We start from the raw sequence: 15,877 nt of genomic DNA, 5'->3' as shown, positions 1-15,877 counted from the left end.
AGCTAAATTATTTTTATGTTTGTTGTTTTTTAGGTCAATTTTTTTATAACAAAACATATTTCATTAATGGATTGCTAGAAAACATCCAGCATGATTGATATACATCGTTGCCCTAATGTCAGATAAAACATGTACTAAAATTGTAGATCTGCAATTTAACAGATACAAAAAACTTAAGAAATTAAGAATAGATCTTAAAAATACCATCAATTTTAAAATCATCTCCTCATAGAATAAATTGCTGCAGTCCACTCTGTGCATGTTGCAATCGTCAAATCTGCTAATCAACAATTGTAAACTCTAATAAAGTTGATGAGATCTGCCGACATAGACTGAAACCTAAAATAAATTCAGATCTGACAACTAGATCTGAAGTAAATTCAAATTTAAATAACAAAACAAGGAAAATAATACAAAATCTCACTAGGAACTCTAAGGAGAACAAAAATTCTCACTAGCAACCATAGGAGGAACAGAGAAATCCCACTAAGAAAATTTAGGAGACTTTATTAGGAAAATAACAAAAACAAAACCTATGAGAGGAAGACCATGGTGATCTCCCTCCTGGAAACGAAGGCATTCAGAAAAAAGGAGCAGTAGAGAGAAGTTGGAGAAGAAGAGTAGTAGGTCAATTTAACTTATCTTTGTTTCTGATGAATTTGAAACATATTAAAATTGAGATGCAATGTTCACTGAACTTGGACTGTTTGCTCTTTATTTGAGTACCATTACGGTTAATAAGGTGTGTATAATCCATCGGATATTGGCATTTTTTCTTATTTTTTTTCATATTCATATAAAGTAGTAGTACATAATTATGCACTATGCAAATGGCTCGTGATCTTCTTATAAAGATTTTTCAAGTCAATAAAAGGACTTTTTTTTTCTTGCATGTCTTCGGTTTGTCCCAAGAGCATGTATATTTCCACATTAATATCCAATAATCATCTTGAAATTCTAGCTATTTAACATTTTGTCATTGCTTTGAGCAAGAAATTTTAAACACAAGAAATATTAGGAAATGAAGTGCAAATGCTAGTAAATAGTTTGAAATGGGAGAAATTTTCATTCGAATCAACAACATCATTGAACTAATTGGTAATGTTTTCGTGTTCATTTTAATTACTGACATTATTAAATTAATTGGTAACATTAAATTCATTTAATTAGTACCATAACTGAAATAAAATATTTGGTTATAGCCAAAACTAAAAAAATTACTTATACTCGGCTTGCCTAGACTATTCATAATTAACAAAAAATTACTTACACTCTACTTGCCTAGACCATTCATATTTAGTATTGAGATTGGGGTTCTAGAATTTAGAAATCTCAAGCTCTAATCCCCATCTCCCTCTCCAATTTCTTAAATCTTATCCCTCCCGTACTAGTAAAAGCTTTTTGGACCGTTAGATCTTTGAAGATCGGATCTACCCAAATGTGCGTCAATACTTGATTCCTTAGCCATCAGGAAACTAATTTATTCTCCAAAATCTAAGTTGCAATTGGCTGCACCCCTTTATGATCTCTTTACAAAATTTCGGGTAAGTATTGGCTCATTTATCTTGTGAACATTTTGAGACTTTGAAGCCTAAATATGTGGTATCAAATCCTTCATCCAACCTGCTGTAATCCTGGGACCAAGACCTCTTGAACTAGTGCTAGTCTGCTACAAACTTCATTCAGGTTTTCAAACAACAAAAGAGGTGAAATTTGCTTTTAGTCTATTCAAAATAAATGTGGAATTGCCAGTAAACGATAACTGCACAATTAGCCTTACTGATCATGCTAAAAAAATAATAATAACAGACAGACAAACAGAAAAACAAACAAAGACTCAGGATGTCTGGCAATGAACATTGGTGTGAATGCACACGGATACTTCCCGGCGTGCAGGGCAGATTCTCCATAGCAGCGAGAAACTTCCATCTAAGCATGATTGAGTGAGTGATACGGAGATGATAATGATCATAACTGTTAAGATAACTCATTGATAGGATAAAAACACTTGCAACTGTCACGCAAAATACTTCAGTTTGCTATACAAGCACGCTTCCGGGATCAGAAGCAATTCTGGCTTATGGTTATTCTGGATTTTGATATTCTGATCTGCCAAGAACCTACTTGATGGCGCCAAACTCATTACCTGCATTCCCTCTTTGCTACCTCCTCTGCAGTTCCAAAGCACAAAATATTCAAAAGAAAAAGAACCTGACAGGGCAGAAACAGTAATCTAATGCTATCTAATTTTGTTACTTTTTAGCCTAGGCTAACATCCACAGATGGCCCTTATAATTTGCTTTCTTTATATATAGTTTTCCCTTTCTTGAAAGTTTTTCTTCTGTTCCGTTTCCTGTTTTGTTAATTTCCCTTTTTCATTTACGTTCTTTTATCTTACTTTTTCTCCCTCAATTACAAATATGTTCTTCTTGCCTTCCAGAATCCATTAACATTATCATTTGATCATAACAATAGGCCCGAGGTAATGGGTGAATTTAAAAGACAAATTGTTCGAGCAAAACTTTAATTTTAGTCTTTGTAGAAGAAACCAGAAGGCACATAGTTTTGAAGGCAATAGATGGTATGGTACGGTTAATCTTGACAATCTTTATCCCAAGAAGACAGATTCTTGACAATTTTTTGATTGCTCAGGAAATTCTTCACCTTTTGAAAAACAAAAGAAAAGGCAAAACTGGATTCATGACCGTTAAACTGGACAGGTCTAAGGCGTGCGATAGAATTAAGTGGACTTTTCTTGGGAGAATGATGATGCAAATGGGATTTGTCCCATCTTTGTTAGGTGGATCATGGTCTATGTTTGTTCTGTTTCTTACTCTTTTAACTTAAATGGTGGCAAAGTAGGACATGTTCTACCTAGCAGAGGCCTAAGACAGGGAGATCCTTTATCCCCTTATTTATTATCTGTGCTGAAGGACTTTCTGGATTACTCAAGAAAGCTGTGGATGACAAATCCTTGACAGGAATAAAAATCTGCAAAGATAGTCCTGTTATTTCACACCTCTTTTTTTGCAGATGACTCTTTAGTGTGCTGTAAAGCAACTAAATAGGAAGCAAGGACAGTAAAAGAGATCCCCAAACAATATGAGAAAGCTTCAGGGCAAGTGGTGAATTTTAAAAAGTCAGCAATGTATTTCAGTAGGAACACACTAAACCAAGATAGAAAGAAGATTGGTGAGGTGCTGGAAAACATGAAAGAAGCCACAAGTGGGAAATCCCTTGGATTACCAATGGCAACTGCAAAATCCAAGAACCAAGTTTTTGGGTATGTGAAGAGCAAAATAAGGATCAAAGCTGCTATCATGGCAATTCTAAACTATACAACGTCCTGCTTCAAACTTCCTAAAAGCCTGTGTAAGGATATTAGCTCAAGAATAGGAAACTTTTGGTGGGAAAATGGTGAAAAGCAGAACAAAGTGCATTGGGCCAGTTGGAAGAAGTTGACAGAGGTGAAAAGCAAAAGAAGGATTGGTTTTAGAGACTTGGAAGCACTTAATACAGCCCTGCTTGCAAAACAAATTTAGAGGTTCATCAGAGCTCCAAATTTGTTAGTAAGCAGAATTATCAAAGCTAAGTACGTGAGAGATCACTGGATGAATAAGAAACCCCCCAACTCAGCTTCTTGGACCTGGAAGAGTATTCACAATGCCAGACACCTGTTATTTAATGGATTATGGAAGAGGATTGCAGATGGAAGCACAGTGGAGATTTGAAAAGATAAGTGGATAACAGGAAGTTGCCCTCATCAAATAGACCTAAGAACTGCCGATTTCAGAGAGTAAGTGATATAATCATGGAAGGAAAGTGGGATCAGCTAAAGCTACAATAGTTGTTCAATCAAAAAGAGGCAGAGTTAATAGCCAGCATCCCTCTGAGGCTATATAGGAGGAAAGACAGGATGTTCTGGAAACACTCCAAATCAAGCTCATATACAGTAAAATCTGGCTATGCAATTGCTAAGCAGGACATACATAGTGATGGAAGGAGGAAGGAAGCGAGAGAGGACACAAGCTGGGAGATAAGAAAACACGGAGTCTGGAAGAAACTTTGGAAGCTGAATGTGAAGGTGAAACTGAAACACTTCATGTGGAAAGTTCTACAAAACTGCTTGCCAATAAAAGAGGTCATCTATAGGAGAACAGGTAAAGGAGATTAGATATGTGAGTGCTGTGGGGAGGCAACTGAGACAGTAGAGCACTTGTTTTTCCACTGTCCAATGGGAGAAATGACATGGAAAATGGCACCAGTCAAATGGGAAAGGGCCACAGAGCTAAGAGATAATATATGGAGGTGGTGGGAAATATTAATTCAAGTAGAGGAAAAAGCTCAGGGAAGAGATTGAATTAACCTCACAGTCAATCTTTTGTGGCAGCTATGGAAGGCAAGAAACAAACGAACCTTTGAGCACAGAGTGACAGAAGAGAGAGACATAGTGCAAATGGCACAACAGGAATGGATGGAGTTCGAAATGGCTAATGAAACTGAAGAGGAAAAAGCCAAAACATTAACAACACAGCAGAAACAACAGGAGAGATGGGAACCACCAAAGCCAGGGGTTAACCACAGATGCAGCCATCTCAAATCAATCTGTAAGAATAGGACAGGGAATCATAGCAAGGAACTAGACTGGAAAACTAATGAAAGCAAGGGGTATAATGGAACACAAGAATGGAACAGCTATTGAGGAAGAAGCTCTGGCAGTAAGAGCTGTGCTTATGATGACCAAAGATGCAGGATGGGCTAAGATAGAAGTCCAATCAGACTGCAAATCCGTGGTCAACCAAATCAATGCAAGCAATGTTCAAGACATTAGCATTGCAACAGTCCTAGAGGATATTGAGGAGATGAAGGAAGGTTTTGAACAGGGTGACTTCTCTTTTGTGTATAGAGCAGGGAATATGTGTAGCTATGCACTAGTTCAACATGCAATCAAACTAGTACATGACATAGAATGGGACATTGAGTTCTCAGTATGGCTAATGGATATAGCAAGGAAAGATATGAGAGCAGTTGCTCCTTTTTATAACTAACTCTTGTACTATCAAGTTTTAATATATAAAAGTACTGCTTCCGTTTGTTGTAAAAAAAAAATAGATGGTACGGTTAATCTTTCCTAGAGTGGCCACAACTTTCTTGAGTTGCAAAGCTTCAGCTTCAATTGGAAGGCTGTTAAAAGTACAAAATTATTGAATTTTGACATGGGGTAAATCTTTTCTCAAGCTAAGAGTTGAAGCCCAAATATTTAAAAACGACATTTGGGAGTTGATTGATAATGGATTGATGGTTAACCATGTACAGTTACAGTACCAGTGTTTTGATGCGTGAGCATGTACATTTATTGTTTTCAGTGATTATCACTTGCAACTGTTAATAAATTTTGGCCCCTCAAGCTGATTCTTAATCAAAGGACTATAAAGCTCTGATCACTGTTACCTTTTACAGACAAATGAGGCTTAGATTGCCAAAGCAACAGGAAGCTGTAGAAGACATCAGTTAGCTAATCAGGACAAACATACGAAAGGATCTGTTAATTTTTAAGAGAGATAACAACAGTAAGCTATTATCGGCTGGGTTCCATCAAAGCATTGATAGAATCCTAGAACTATCAAGACTGCTAAAGTTGCTGGATATGTTGATGTGCTTTCTGCTTTATCAGGGCTCTTCTATTTCCTTCCTCCTTAGCAGCTGCAACACATTCAAGTTCCTCGACAACTTCTTTCATTGATGGCCTGAATTGCGGTTCATGTTGAAGACACATGGAAGCAAGAAAAGCCAATTTTTGTGCAGGTTTAAAAGGATATTTGCCTTCTAACTTTGGATCCATAATTTTCTTCAATTTGTTTCTTTCGAAACTCATAAAGTATGTGATTGGATGGATTTCCACCCAACTAAGTCGATGTCTGTTCTTTGTAGATAAACCAGTTAGCATTGCAACCAATACCACACCAAAATCATACACATCGCTTTTCACATTCATAAGCCCTGTTACATGGGAGAGACAATTATTCGCATTATAAACTCTTTTTTTTTGTTTTGTTAAGTCAGAAAATAAATTTTTTGGAATCTGATTAAGCTATTACTGGAGCTTTACTTCCTTTGGTAGTGCTTTTGTGCCACAAGATCCGAAACCTCTAGTCTGGAATCTCAAGAGATCAATCTGGATGAGTTACCTGCATCTGCACCTGGAAAGACATTCCCAGGAGGAGGATCAACATCTCTTCTATTCCGGAAAAAATTAGGATGTACTTCATAGGGGGCTATCTTTGCAGGGCCAACACCCAATATCTTCGCATTGTAATCCTGAAAACAAGATCGTATACCAAATTTGAGATGGATGAGAATTGCATCAGTAAATGATTTGTCAGCAGTTTTACTGAAGATATATAAAAGGTGGCATGCATTTTAAATTTTCTAAAGTAGTTTGATAAACTCTGGTGGATGTATATTATTTGATTGCACATGCAGCAAACTTGTATTGGTCAAATAATTTGCTTCTCAACTTACAACATCAAGCAAGATATCTGAGGTACCGAAATATTCACGAAAACCTTGCTTCTCTGTTGCATGCAAGAATGCTAGGCCTCGAGCTGCTCCAATTAAAATGTTAAGTCTTGTGTCCCAGGAAAGTGGCTGAACATCAGAGCCCCCTAAAGACATCCAAGTATCAAGATTATTTCAATAAAGATAGATCATGCTTAGATTGTCTGAGATCCTATTAGAACAATATAATCCAAATCTCACCTGCAAAGAGATGGTTGTCTAGGCTGCCATTTTGCATAAATTCGTGGACAACAAAGAGCTCTTTCTCCTCACAGTATCCGAGGAACTTGACTAGGTTAGGATGAGATAGTTTTCCAAGTGAGTGTATACGAGACTGCCCAGAAGATGCAAAAGAAAATATTAAAGCAACACAGGAAAGTTTGAACAAGTAACCAAAAAGCATATTGAAGTTCAATTACCACTGAGTTTGCCAATGATAAATTTCGCATATGGAGATAACAACAAAAAATTTCCAGAGAACTTAGGTGGATACGTGCTTGTGTTGTACGAGGTAGAAAGTACAATTAATATAGGAAGGAGCAAGATACAAATTCATAAGGAATGGATTTTGTTAGAGATCTAAAGTGACTTGCTACTTACAAGTTTGGTTTCCATTACCTTTACTAGCTGCTTCATGTATTCAGAGGACATGTTTCTGACAGCAAGTGAGCGTATACGAGACTGCCCAGAAAATGTGTAAGAAAAATATAAAGCAACACAGAAAAGTTTCAATAAGCAACCAAAAAGAGAATTAAAGTTCAATTACCACTGAGTTTGCCAATGATAAATTTCTCATATAGAAATAATAGCAAAAAATTTCCAGAGAGCTTAGGAGGATATGTTCTTGTGTTGTGCGAGGCAGAAAGTACATTTGCAATAGGAACGGGCAAAGCTTGGAAATTAGATACCAATTGAAAGGAATGGATTTCTTTAGAGATCTAGAGTTAGTTGCTACTTACAAGATTGGTTTCCATTACCTTTAATAGCTGCATATATTCAGATGACATATTTCTGACAGCAACTAGAGATCCATTGCCATGCTTTGACGAGGATTTGTCTGGAAGCCAGGCTTGGTATACTCTCCCGAATTCAACCTCTCTAACCGCCAGGTCACTTCCAAAATGTCTGGTTGCTTCCAAAAGTTCTGAATAAGAGAAAGTAGTTAGACTGGGATGAGCAAAGATCCCTCCATTTGGACAAGTCTCCTCAGAGCCACCAGCTTGTGAGATTCCATGGTTACTTGAGGCAGTACCACTTCCTAAAGTTTCTGTATAAGCAGTTGCCGGCCCTGTCCTTCCTGCAAGATATACTTTTATTTTCGCATTTGTCATTTCACGTTCTTAAAATACTAATGACATCCATAAACCAACCTTCAAGTTTAGATCCCCAGAGTGTCTCTGCAATCTCCATAGCTACTCCAACTGAGTCATTATTACCAGTAGTCTTGGGGGTTCTACTAGTGAAACCTGATGATTTGATATGCTCTAAAGCCAAAAGTATCTGAGCCATTTGGGGACGTTTAGAAGATTCAGGACTGAGACACGCCTTAGCAATAAAAGAAACTGCCCATACTTGGGCCAAGACATGCTTAGCCATGACTAAAGATGAGTCGATGATGTTCATAATGAGTTCAGCATTATCTGGGAGAATATAAGACAGTACATTTGCCATCCAACCATTGGTGGTGGAATCATCTGTGGCACTTAAACCCAGCTTTCCTGTAACTAGCTCTAGCAGGACCTTTCCAAAGTTATAAACATCATTGGAACATGACGTATGACTTTCTTTAGATGTACCTGATTGTTCAAGATAATAGACTAGAGCACATCATCTATAGTATAACTACTTTCAAAATGAAATTCACAAATGTTTACCGGGTCACCAAAAAGTTGCTTAATGTATTGAAAAGAAAAGGACACAGCATGATCTATCTGCTTTAGCAATTGTCATGGAACATGGGGAAGAATAGCAACCCTATAGCTGAATCTGGAAGGCTTTGTGAAAATAGCTTTATCATTTCCATCTTTTAATAGGGAATATCAGTCCAACACTACTCTATATTTCCTTATTACCTCAAAATGATCAAGAAGATGGTTTTGCCTAGTATTGCTATGGCATAGACATGTATACATGAGGTTCTTTGGCAAAATCAGGTCTATGTAATTATATAGAATAAACTAGACTGAACTCAAAAATTCTAGGTAGTTAAGGTTACACTAAATATGCTTCATGCTTATTCAACCATATCATGTGGAATAACAGATGTGGATGATGTGGAACTATCGTTGAGTGAAACTTTACGTACCAATAATGCCTTGTCCAAATGCCCTGAGAATATTAAGAATGAAATATACAAGTCAGACATAAAATTTGTAAAATTGGTAAGCAAAAGAGTGATGGTTTCAGTTTGGCAGGTATAGCTAAGACACCCCCAAGAACCAAATACTTGTAGAATCATGGGAAAGATGAATGTAACACCAGTCTCACATGTAAAATAGAAGAGCATCAAGTATCAATCTGACTGATAGATGTCATATCAACTAAAGAAGTTAATTCCTGGTCCCTTTTCCATTTTCAAGACAGCAGACGGCTATTTGGGGATGTTGCAATCTTGGCTTGATTTATTTTGTTGTAAAGGGGGTAAGCTTATATGTACGCCCTCCTTCATCTATAAAATTAGCATTTTATGTGAAGCCAAATGCCCTTAACAGGACAATTTTAATGTCTATCGATGTGAAAAACAAGAAAATGAATTGTTACACCAATCAATTTTGACTCAGTTGCTGATGTGTATGTGCTTCCATTCTGCTAAAGATTTTACATGTAAGCATTCTCACACAACTTCTTTCTTTTACCGCAACCACAGAAAAGTCAAACACAGCTAATGCTAGAGAAATGTTGAAAGGTAATATCACAATGAGCTCAGAGCTTTCAAAGTTGGGTAAATTACTTATCACCCCCCTGTGATTTTACAGAATTCCAAATGACCCCTCTAAGGTTTTAAAATGGCCACATAACCCCCTTGTGGTTTTATGTAAAGCAGAAAATGAACGAAATGCACAATTAGTTATGGTGTTTATACCAAATGCATTTTTAAAAGCGCATATGATAAAATCTTAATATCCATGTAACCTCTTATGATTTGTATAAATATTACTTTATTCCCGTGTGATTTTTGCATTTATCCACGCAATCTCCCTATGCTTTTATGCAAGGTGTTTAAACTATTGCTTAATTTAATATTTAAGTAAAGACACTATTAGTATTTCAACTAATGACATTACATAGCTATTTTTCGTCAAATTTTCACTTCACATAAAACTATAAGGGTGAAGTGGACATTTAGAAACCTTATGGAGGTCATGTGGTAATAGATAAAACTACAGGGGGTTGTATGTAATTTACCCTTTAAAGTTTCGACTACTTCACTGACCTGGAAATACCATTCTGACGCATGTTGTTTTCTTCAGCAAAGACCTCAAAAAGGCTTAACCTCACTTCAAACTTGTCATCAAGATGTATGCTACTTGCTTGAATGTTGCTAGAACAATAGGAAAGATAAGCTGCAGCTTATGTCCCAAAAGCCAAAATAAACATGCAAATAACAAAAGTTTTCTAGGAACAAAGTGAGGAACATCTCAGCTACCTGTGAACAAGGGGAGGGACACATTGATGCAGATAGCATAAACCCTCAGCAACTTCAGTTGCCATCTTCAACCTGGTTATCCAGTCCATCAATGGTAATTGTCTAAGATTACCTGAATCGATTTTCCGAGGCAAAGAAGTTGACAGATCCTTGATAGCCATATTCTTGTAAACCAGAAACTTCTTTTCGTTCTCCAAGCAATGACCAATCAGAGGGATAAATCTATGATGATGAGAAACCTCCCCAAGAACTTGCAGTTCTGCTATGAAACGGGATTCTTTGGTGACCGATGAAAGATCAATTTTCTTGACTATAACTTGAGTCCCTCTTTTTAAAACTCCAATCCGTCTTTTTAAAACTCCATAAAAGAGATCCCCAGAGTTGCCATGCTTGATGAGGTTGGATGCACTCAAGTAATCTGTCACTTGGAGAATTTGATTGTATGAAAATGATTCCCCCACCAATAACCTGGATAAGTTGAAAGATGAAACTTGTCGAGAGGAAGAAGCTAGATTGAAGGAGGAAAATGGTGATAATGACGCCAAGGAAAGGTCACTTGGGGTCCTCTGAGCGGTGAGGCGGAGATCTTCTCTTCTCAGGGTGGCTGTCACCAGCCTTTCCCAGTTGTCATAACTCCTAGCCATCTATAATCTATTTCGATCATGACTAGTATCACACTCTCCTAGTGAAAATCAGGTTATCAATAGTCTTAAATCATCAAATTCAGATGATCTCGGGTTCTCTAATAAGAACAGCATGTGTTTCAACTGGAAACTAAAGATGTAGACCACTGGAAAAGTGTTTGAACTAGTTGTTGTATTATTCAGTTGACTCTGACAGGTAATCAACTAGTCTTCTCGCAAGCATTTTGAACTAGTCTGTATACACGTATTATTAATGGCGTAGTCAAGGGGTTGCCTACGTTTTGAAAATTTTAATTGATAATGTGTGAATATATGTATAAAATAAAGTTGGCTCTCCTAATTTTTTATAATTTTAGTTTATATTATGAGAGTTTATATACATATATATATATATATATGATTTAGCCACCTTTGAATTAATGTTTTTCTTAAAAAAAAAGTTATTTATTTTTTATTGTGCTGATTATTTAACATTGAAAAAATTATCTGAACAGTTTTTGTTGCTTGCTTGGATATGGCTAAGTTGAACATAATTTCAACTAAAGCTAAATTGTTTTTACATTTGTTGTTTATCATGTCAATTTAACTTTCTTTTCTTCAATTGAATTTGAAACACATTAATTGAGATGCAATGTGCATTGAACTTAGATTATTTGCTCTTTATTTGAGTACTATTAAGGTAAATAAGGGGTGTAAATATCCATCCAAATTTGGCATTTTTTTTACATTTTTTCATATTTTTTTTGGCAAACCCCATATACAAAACTATTATTTAAAGTACATAAACCCCGTATATAGTTACTATTATATACTTAACTATTATATAAACCCCGTATATTTTTTCTTATATGTATATATATAAAGTTCATAACTATGCAAATGGCCCATGATTTTTTTATAAAGATTTTTGAAGTCAATAAAGAAATTCTTTTCTTGCATGTTTTAAGCTTTTCCTAAGAATCCAACAATCTTAAAATTCTAACTATTTAACATTTTGCATTTCTTTGAGCTAGAAATTGTAAACATAAGATAAACGGAAATGGAGCGCAAATATTGACAAATAGTTTTAAATGGGAGAAATTTTGATCTTAATCAATAACATTATTAAATCAATTGGTAACATTTTAGTTTTTATTTTGATTACTAACATTATTGAATCAATTGGGAATGTTCAATTCGTTTAAGTAGTACCATAATCAAAATGAAATAATTCTAGACCATTTATAACTAAGATAAAAAAAAATGACATTTAGTACTTAGAATAAGTTCATTTGGTTATCATTTAGAATTAATTTGTTAATTTAGTTGTAAAGAATGTCATTTAGTACTATACTTGCAATAAGTTCATTTGGTTGCACGAAACTGTCTTGCATTAGAGAGGTTATTTTCGTTGATTTTCCACTTTCCATTAACCCAAACGGTGGTTACGCATGTGAATGGCTCCCTCTCCTTGAAACTTCCTCCGTTTTCTCTCTGGAATCCATTCTCTTTTCCTTCTCTTTAACACTCCTCCAATTTGACTTCCAACAGGGAAAGACTAGACAATCTGGTCTTCCCCTGCGGGTAGGAACTCTTTACCTAGTTATTTTCTTTTCTTGAATAAATTCTCTTTTACGGTTTCCTAACGAGAGATTGATCTCTCCTAGGTTTCCTAGTGAGACATTCTTCTTCTCTAAATTTTTTAGTGGACGTTTTATTTTCTCTAAAATATTCTCATGAGAGTGTTTTTCATTTTTCACCTTTTTCAGCTGGAGAAATTAAAGATTTGGTAAATCTTAACAACCAATTTTGGAAATCAAATCTAAAATTTTCTTTGAGCTTGAAGCAGTTTTTATCAAAATTCGACTATCTAACAATCGAACGGTGGTTACGCATGTGAATGGCTCCCTCTTCTTGAAACTTCCTCCGTTTTCTCTCTGGAATCCATTCTCTTTTCCTTCTCTTTAACACTCCTCCAATTTGACTCCCCAATAGGGAAAGACTAGACAATCTGGTCTTCCCTTGCGGGTAGGAACTCTTTACCTAGTTATTTCCTTTTCTTGAATAAATTCTCTTTTACGGTTTCCTAACGAGAGATTGATCTCTCCTAGGTTTCCTAGTGAGATATTCTTCTTCTCTAAATTTTTTAGTGGACGTTTTATTTTCTCTAAAATATTCTCATGAGAGTGTTTTTCATTTTTTGCCTTTTTCAGTTGGAGAAATTAAAGATTTGGTAAATCTTAACAACCAATTCTGGAAATCAAATCTAAAATTTTCTTTGAGCTTGAAGCAGTTTTTATCAAATTCGACTATCTAACAATCAAACGGTGGTTACGCATGTGAATGGCTCCCTCTCCTTGAAACTTCCTCCGTTTTCTCTCTGGAATCCATTCTCTTTTCCTTCTCTTTAACACTCCTCCAATTTGACTCTCCAACAGGGAAAGACTAGACAATCTGGTCTTCCCCTGCGGGTAGGAACTCTTTACCTAGTTATTTTCTTTTCTTGAATAAATTCTCTTTTACGGTTTACTAACGAGAGATTGATCTCTCCTAGGTTTCCTAGTGAGACATTCTTCTTCTCTAAATTTTTTAGTGGACGTTTTATTTTCTCTAAAATATTCTCATGAGAGTGTTTTTCATTTTTCGCCTTTTTCAGTTGGGGAAATTAAAGATTTGGTAAATCTCAACAACCAATTCTGGAAATCAAATCTAAAATTTTCTTTGAGCTTGAAGCAATTTTTATCAAATTCAACTATCTAACAATCGAACGGTGGTTACGCATGTGAATGGCTCCCTCTCCTTGAAACTTCCTCCGTTTTCTCTCTGGAATCCATTCTCTTTAACACTCCTCCAATTTGACTTCCAACAGGGAAAGACTAGACAATCTGGTCTTCCCCTGCGGGTAGGAACTCTTTACCTAGTTATTTTCTTTTCTTGAATAAATTCTCTTTTACGGTTTACTAATGAGAGATTGATCTCTCCTAGGTTTCCTAGTGAGACATTCTTCTTCTCTAAATTTTTTAGTGGACATTTTATTTTCTCTAAAATATTCTCATGAGAGTGTTTTTCATTTTTCACCTTTTTCAGCTGGAGAAATTAAAGATTTGGTAAATCTCAACAATCAAATCTAAAATTTTCTTTGAGCTTGAACTTGAAGCAGTTTTTATCAAATTCGACTATCTAACAAAAAGACATGGATACAGATTTGTTAAATTGTAATGATATACATCTGTTGGAAGATATTTCTGGAGTTTCAATGCTATGATCAAATTTATAATTTTTTAGATTTGTTGTATCATTTGATTTTCAAATCGATAAATATTTGTATCATGTTTGATGTACTTGTTGTCACTAGTGCAAATATTGAAATGAAATTATCCTTTTTATCAAAAAAAAAAAAAAAAAGTTAAACCAAGGGGTGGTTATGCTGCTATTTACTAACCATAGGGGATTATGTGATAATAAGTAAAATCACTGGGCAGGATTTGTAATTTATCCTATATTAGCAAATCTGGTTTCTTGGAATTTCAATTAAAGCACCAGAGCAAGTGCTTGGAAGTTTCTTGCTACGTGCCACGAATGCCAAAGTCATGTCCACAAAATTGAGAATTCTCCTGTCCATACATTAATCTGGAAAACAACTAATACTGTGTCCGGATTTCTTAGCCAATTATCCGGATTTCTTAGCCGATTATCCGGAAAACACCTAATCTGGAAAACACCTAATACTGTGTCCGGATTACTGTTGCAGTTTGTTTGGATAGCCAATTATTCTAAATAATATTTCGTTTGCATCATAAACACATTTTTTAACCCATCTTTTTATATTTTCATCCATTTTTTTATCTCACATACATTAAATCAGAAAAAATGTTACAGTAATTATTCCAAATAATATTCTATCCAAACAAAGTTTGGATCTAAGTTGCAATCAATGTTTTGAAAATCGAACCGGACCAGCCGGTTCGAGCGGTTGAACCACGAACCGGTCATGGCACCGGTCCAGTTCTATACTAAAGTTGACTTTGTAATGAAACCGGTCAAACTCATCAGAACTGGTGAACCGAGTCGAACCGGTGATTTCCAGTTTTTCAACTTTCCCCTCAATATTTTTTTAAGTTTTGCAAAACGCAATTACCAAAGATCAAACTCAAGACCTTTGTGATAGAAAACCAATATAGTAACCATTGTACCATCACATCCTATTAGTTTTTTGTTATAACACATTTATATAAACAAACATCCATCTTTTTTTTCTTTGTTTTTCTTACAAAATTTCATTCTATCATGATTCTTTTTTTCTAATGATCAACTCTTTCTCTCTCTCTCTCTTCTTTTCTTTTGTCACTCTCTTTTTAATCAAACCTCTTTAGTTTTAATTTATTGATGTTTTCTTCCATCTTTTAATTTTATTTTTGTCCATTAAATTGAAAAAAATTAAAAAAAAAGAATTATTTTTCTTTAACTCTAAAAACTAATTATTAAATGCCACAACCATTCACTTTTATCTCATTTTTTGTTTCTTATCAAATTTGCATTTCTATTTTCGATTCTCCTAACTTCTTTCAAACTCCAAATTTCTTTTTTTTTTTAATTGCAATCTCTAAATCTCAAAAACATAAATTAAATTTTAAACTCACAATGTCTAAATTCCCATAGATGTGAATTTTGTATAATTTCAAAATATTGTGGTATTTTTGGGTTGGATTTAAGATTATTTTTTGTTAGATATAATTGAAATTGAAATGAAATTTATTTGTTTCAACTTATAATTTTAAAAATTTATTTTTGAAAATCCAAGTTATTCGAAAATATTAAACTTTTCATCATATAAAGTTTTAAATTAGTCCATTGCATGTCTTATTTTGTGCATATATATATTGATATAAATTATTTTAAAAAAAAATTCATTGAACCAGATTTGAATCAGTCCGACCGGTTGAACCTTGACCCGAACACCTCACCGGTTCAATTAACGGTTTGAGCTTTAAAACATTGGTTGCAATTGGCAAAATCCCATTATGATCTCTACAAAAAGTTTCACGTAAGC

General features: G+C 35.0%; 3 protein-coding genes across 5 annotated transcripts; 2 read left to right on the top strand and 1 right to left on the bottom strand.

Annotated features, from left to right (window-relative positions):
• Positions 1-3,146: 3,146 nt before the first annotated feature.
• On the top strand, positions 3,147-3,542 carry LOC140015989 (uncharacterized mitochondrial protein AtMg00310-like). The gene has a single exon (XM_072068827.1). It carries the CDS (start codon positions 3,147-3,149, stop codon positions 3,540-3,542), a length of 396 nt encoding a protein of 131 aa, XP_071924928.1.
• Positions 3,543-4,673: 1,131 nt separating this feature from the next.
• On the top strand, positions 4,674-5,048 carry LOC140015988 (uncharacterized). Its single transcript, XM_072068826.1, has one exon. The coding sequence runs from the start codon at positions 4,674-4,676 to the stop codon at positions 5,046-5,048; it is 375 nt and encodes a 124-aa protein (XP_071924927.1).
• A 337-nt stretch (positions 5,049-5,385) lies between these two features.
• On the bottom strand, positions 5,386-11,082 carry LOC113714870 (uncharacterized). 3 transcript variants are annotated; one of them, XM_027238995.2, is made up of 10 exons: positions 10,205-11,080; positions 9,992-10,099; positions 8,864-8,886; positions 7,929-8,354; positions 7,536-7,855; positions 7,159-7,239; positions 6,760-6,892; positions 6,523-6,665; positions 6,189-6,318; positions 5,386-6,000 (listed from the first exon to the last, which is right to left on the bottom strand). In XM_027238995.2, exons 1-10 carry the CDS (start codon positions 10,846-10,848, stop codon positions 5,633-5,635), a joined length of 2,376 nt encoding a protein of 791 aa, XP_027094796.2. In that variant the 5' UTR covers positions 10,849-11,080; the 3' UTR covers positions 5,386-5,632. The 3 variants fall into 3 exon arrangements, 2 of the variants coding, with proteins under 2 accessions (XP_027094796.2, XP_027094797.2); XM_027238996.2 differs by having other exon boundaries at positions 7,177-7,239; positions 10,205-11,079; XR_011822660.1 differs by having other exon boundaries at positions 5,819-6,000; positions 6,110-6,318; positions 10,205-11,082.
• Between the last annotated feature and the right edge of the window lie 4,795 nt (positions 11,083-15,877).

The sequence above is a fragment of the Coffea arabica genome, chromosome 10c (assembly GCF_036785885.1).
Source record: "Coffea arabica cultivar ET-39 chromosome 10c, Coffea Arabica ET-39 HiFi, whole genome shotgun sequence".
Taxonomy (NCBI): Eukaryota; Viridiplantae; Streptophyta; class Magnoliopsida; order Gentianales; family Rubiaceae; genus Coffea; species Coffea arabica.
The sequence above is the reverse complement of the archived record's forward strand: the minus strand, read 5'-3'. Positions and strand labels throughout refer to the sequence as shown.

Coding starts and splice junctions, on each gene's coding strand:
- LOC140015989 (XM_072068827.1), top strand. CDS start 3,147: ATGTATTTCAGTAGGAACACACTAAACCAAGATAGAAAGAAGATTGGT.
- LOC140015988 (XM_072068826.1), top strand. CDS start 4,674: ATGGAACACAAGAATGGAACAGCTATTGAGGAAGAAGCTCTGGCAGTA.
- LOC113714870 (XM_027238995.2), bottom strand. CDS start 10,848: ATGGCTAGGAGTTATGACAACTGGGAAAGGCTGGTGACAGCCACCCTG. Junction 7,856..7,928: donor CTGGGGATCTAAACTTGAAG/GTTGGTTTATGG, acceptor TATATCTTGCAG/GAAGGACAGGGCCGGCAACT. Junction 7,240..7,535: donor AATATATGCAGCTATTAAAG/GTAATGGAAACC, acceptor TTTTCTGGGCAG/TCTCGTATACGCTCACTTGC.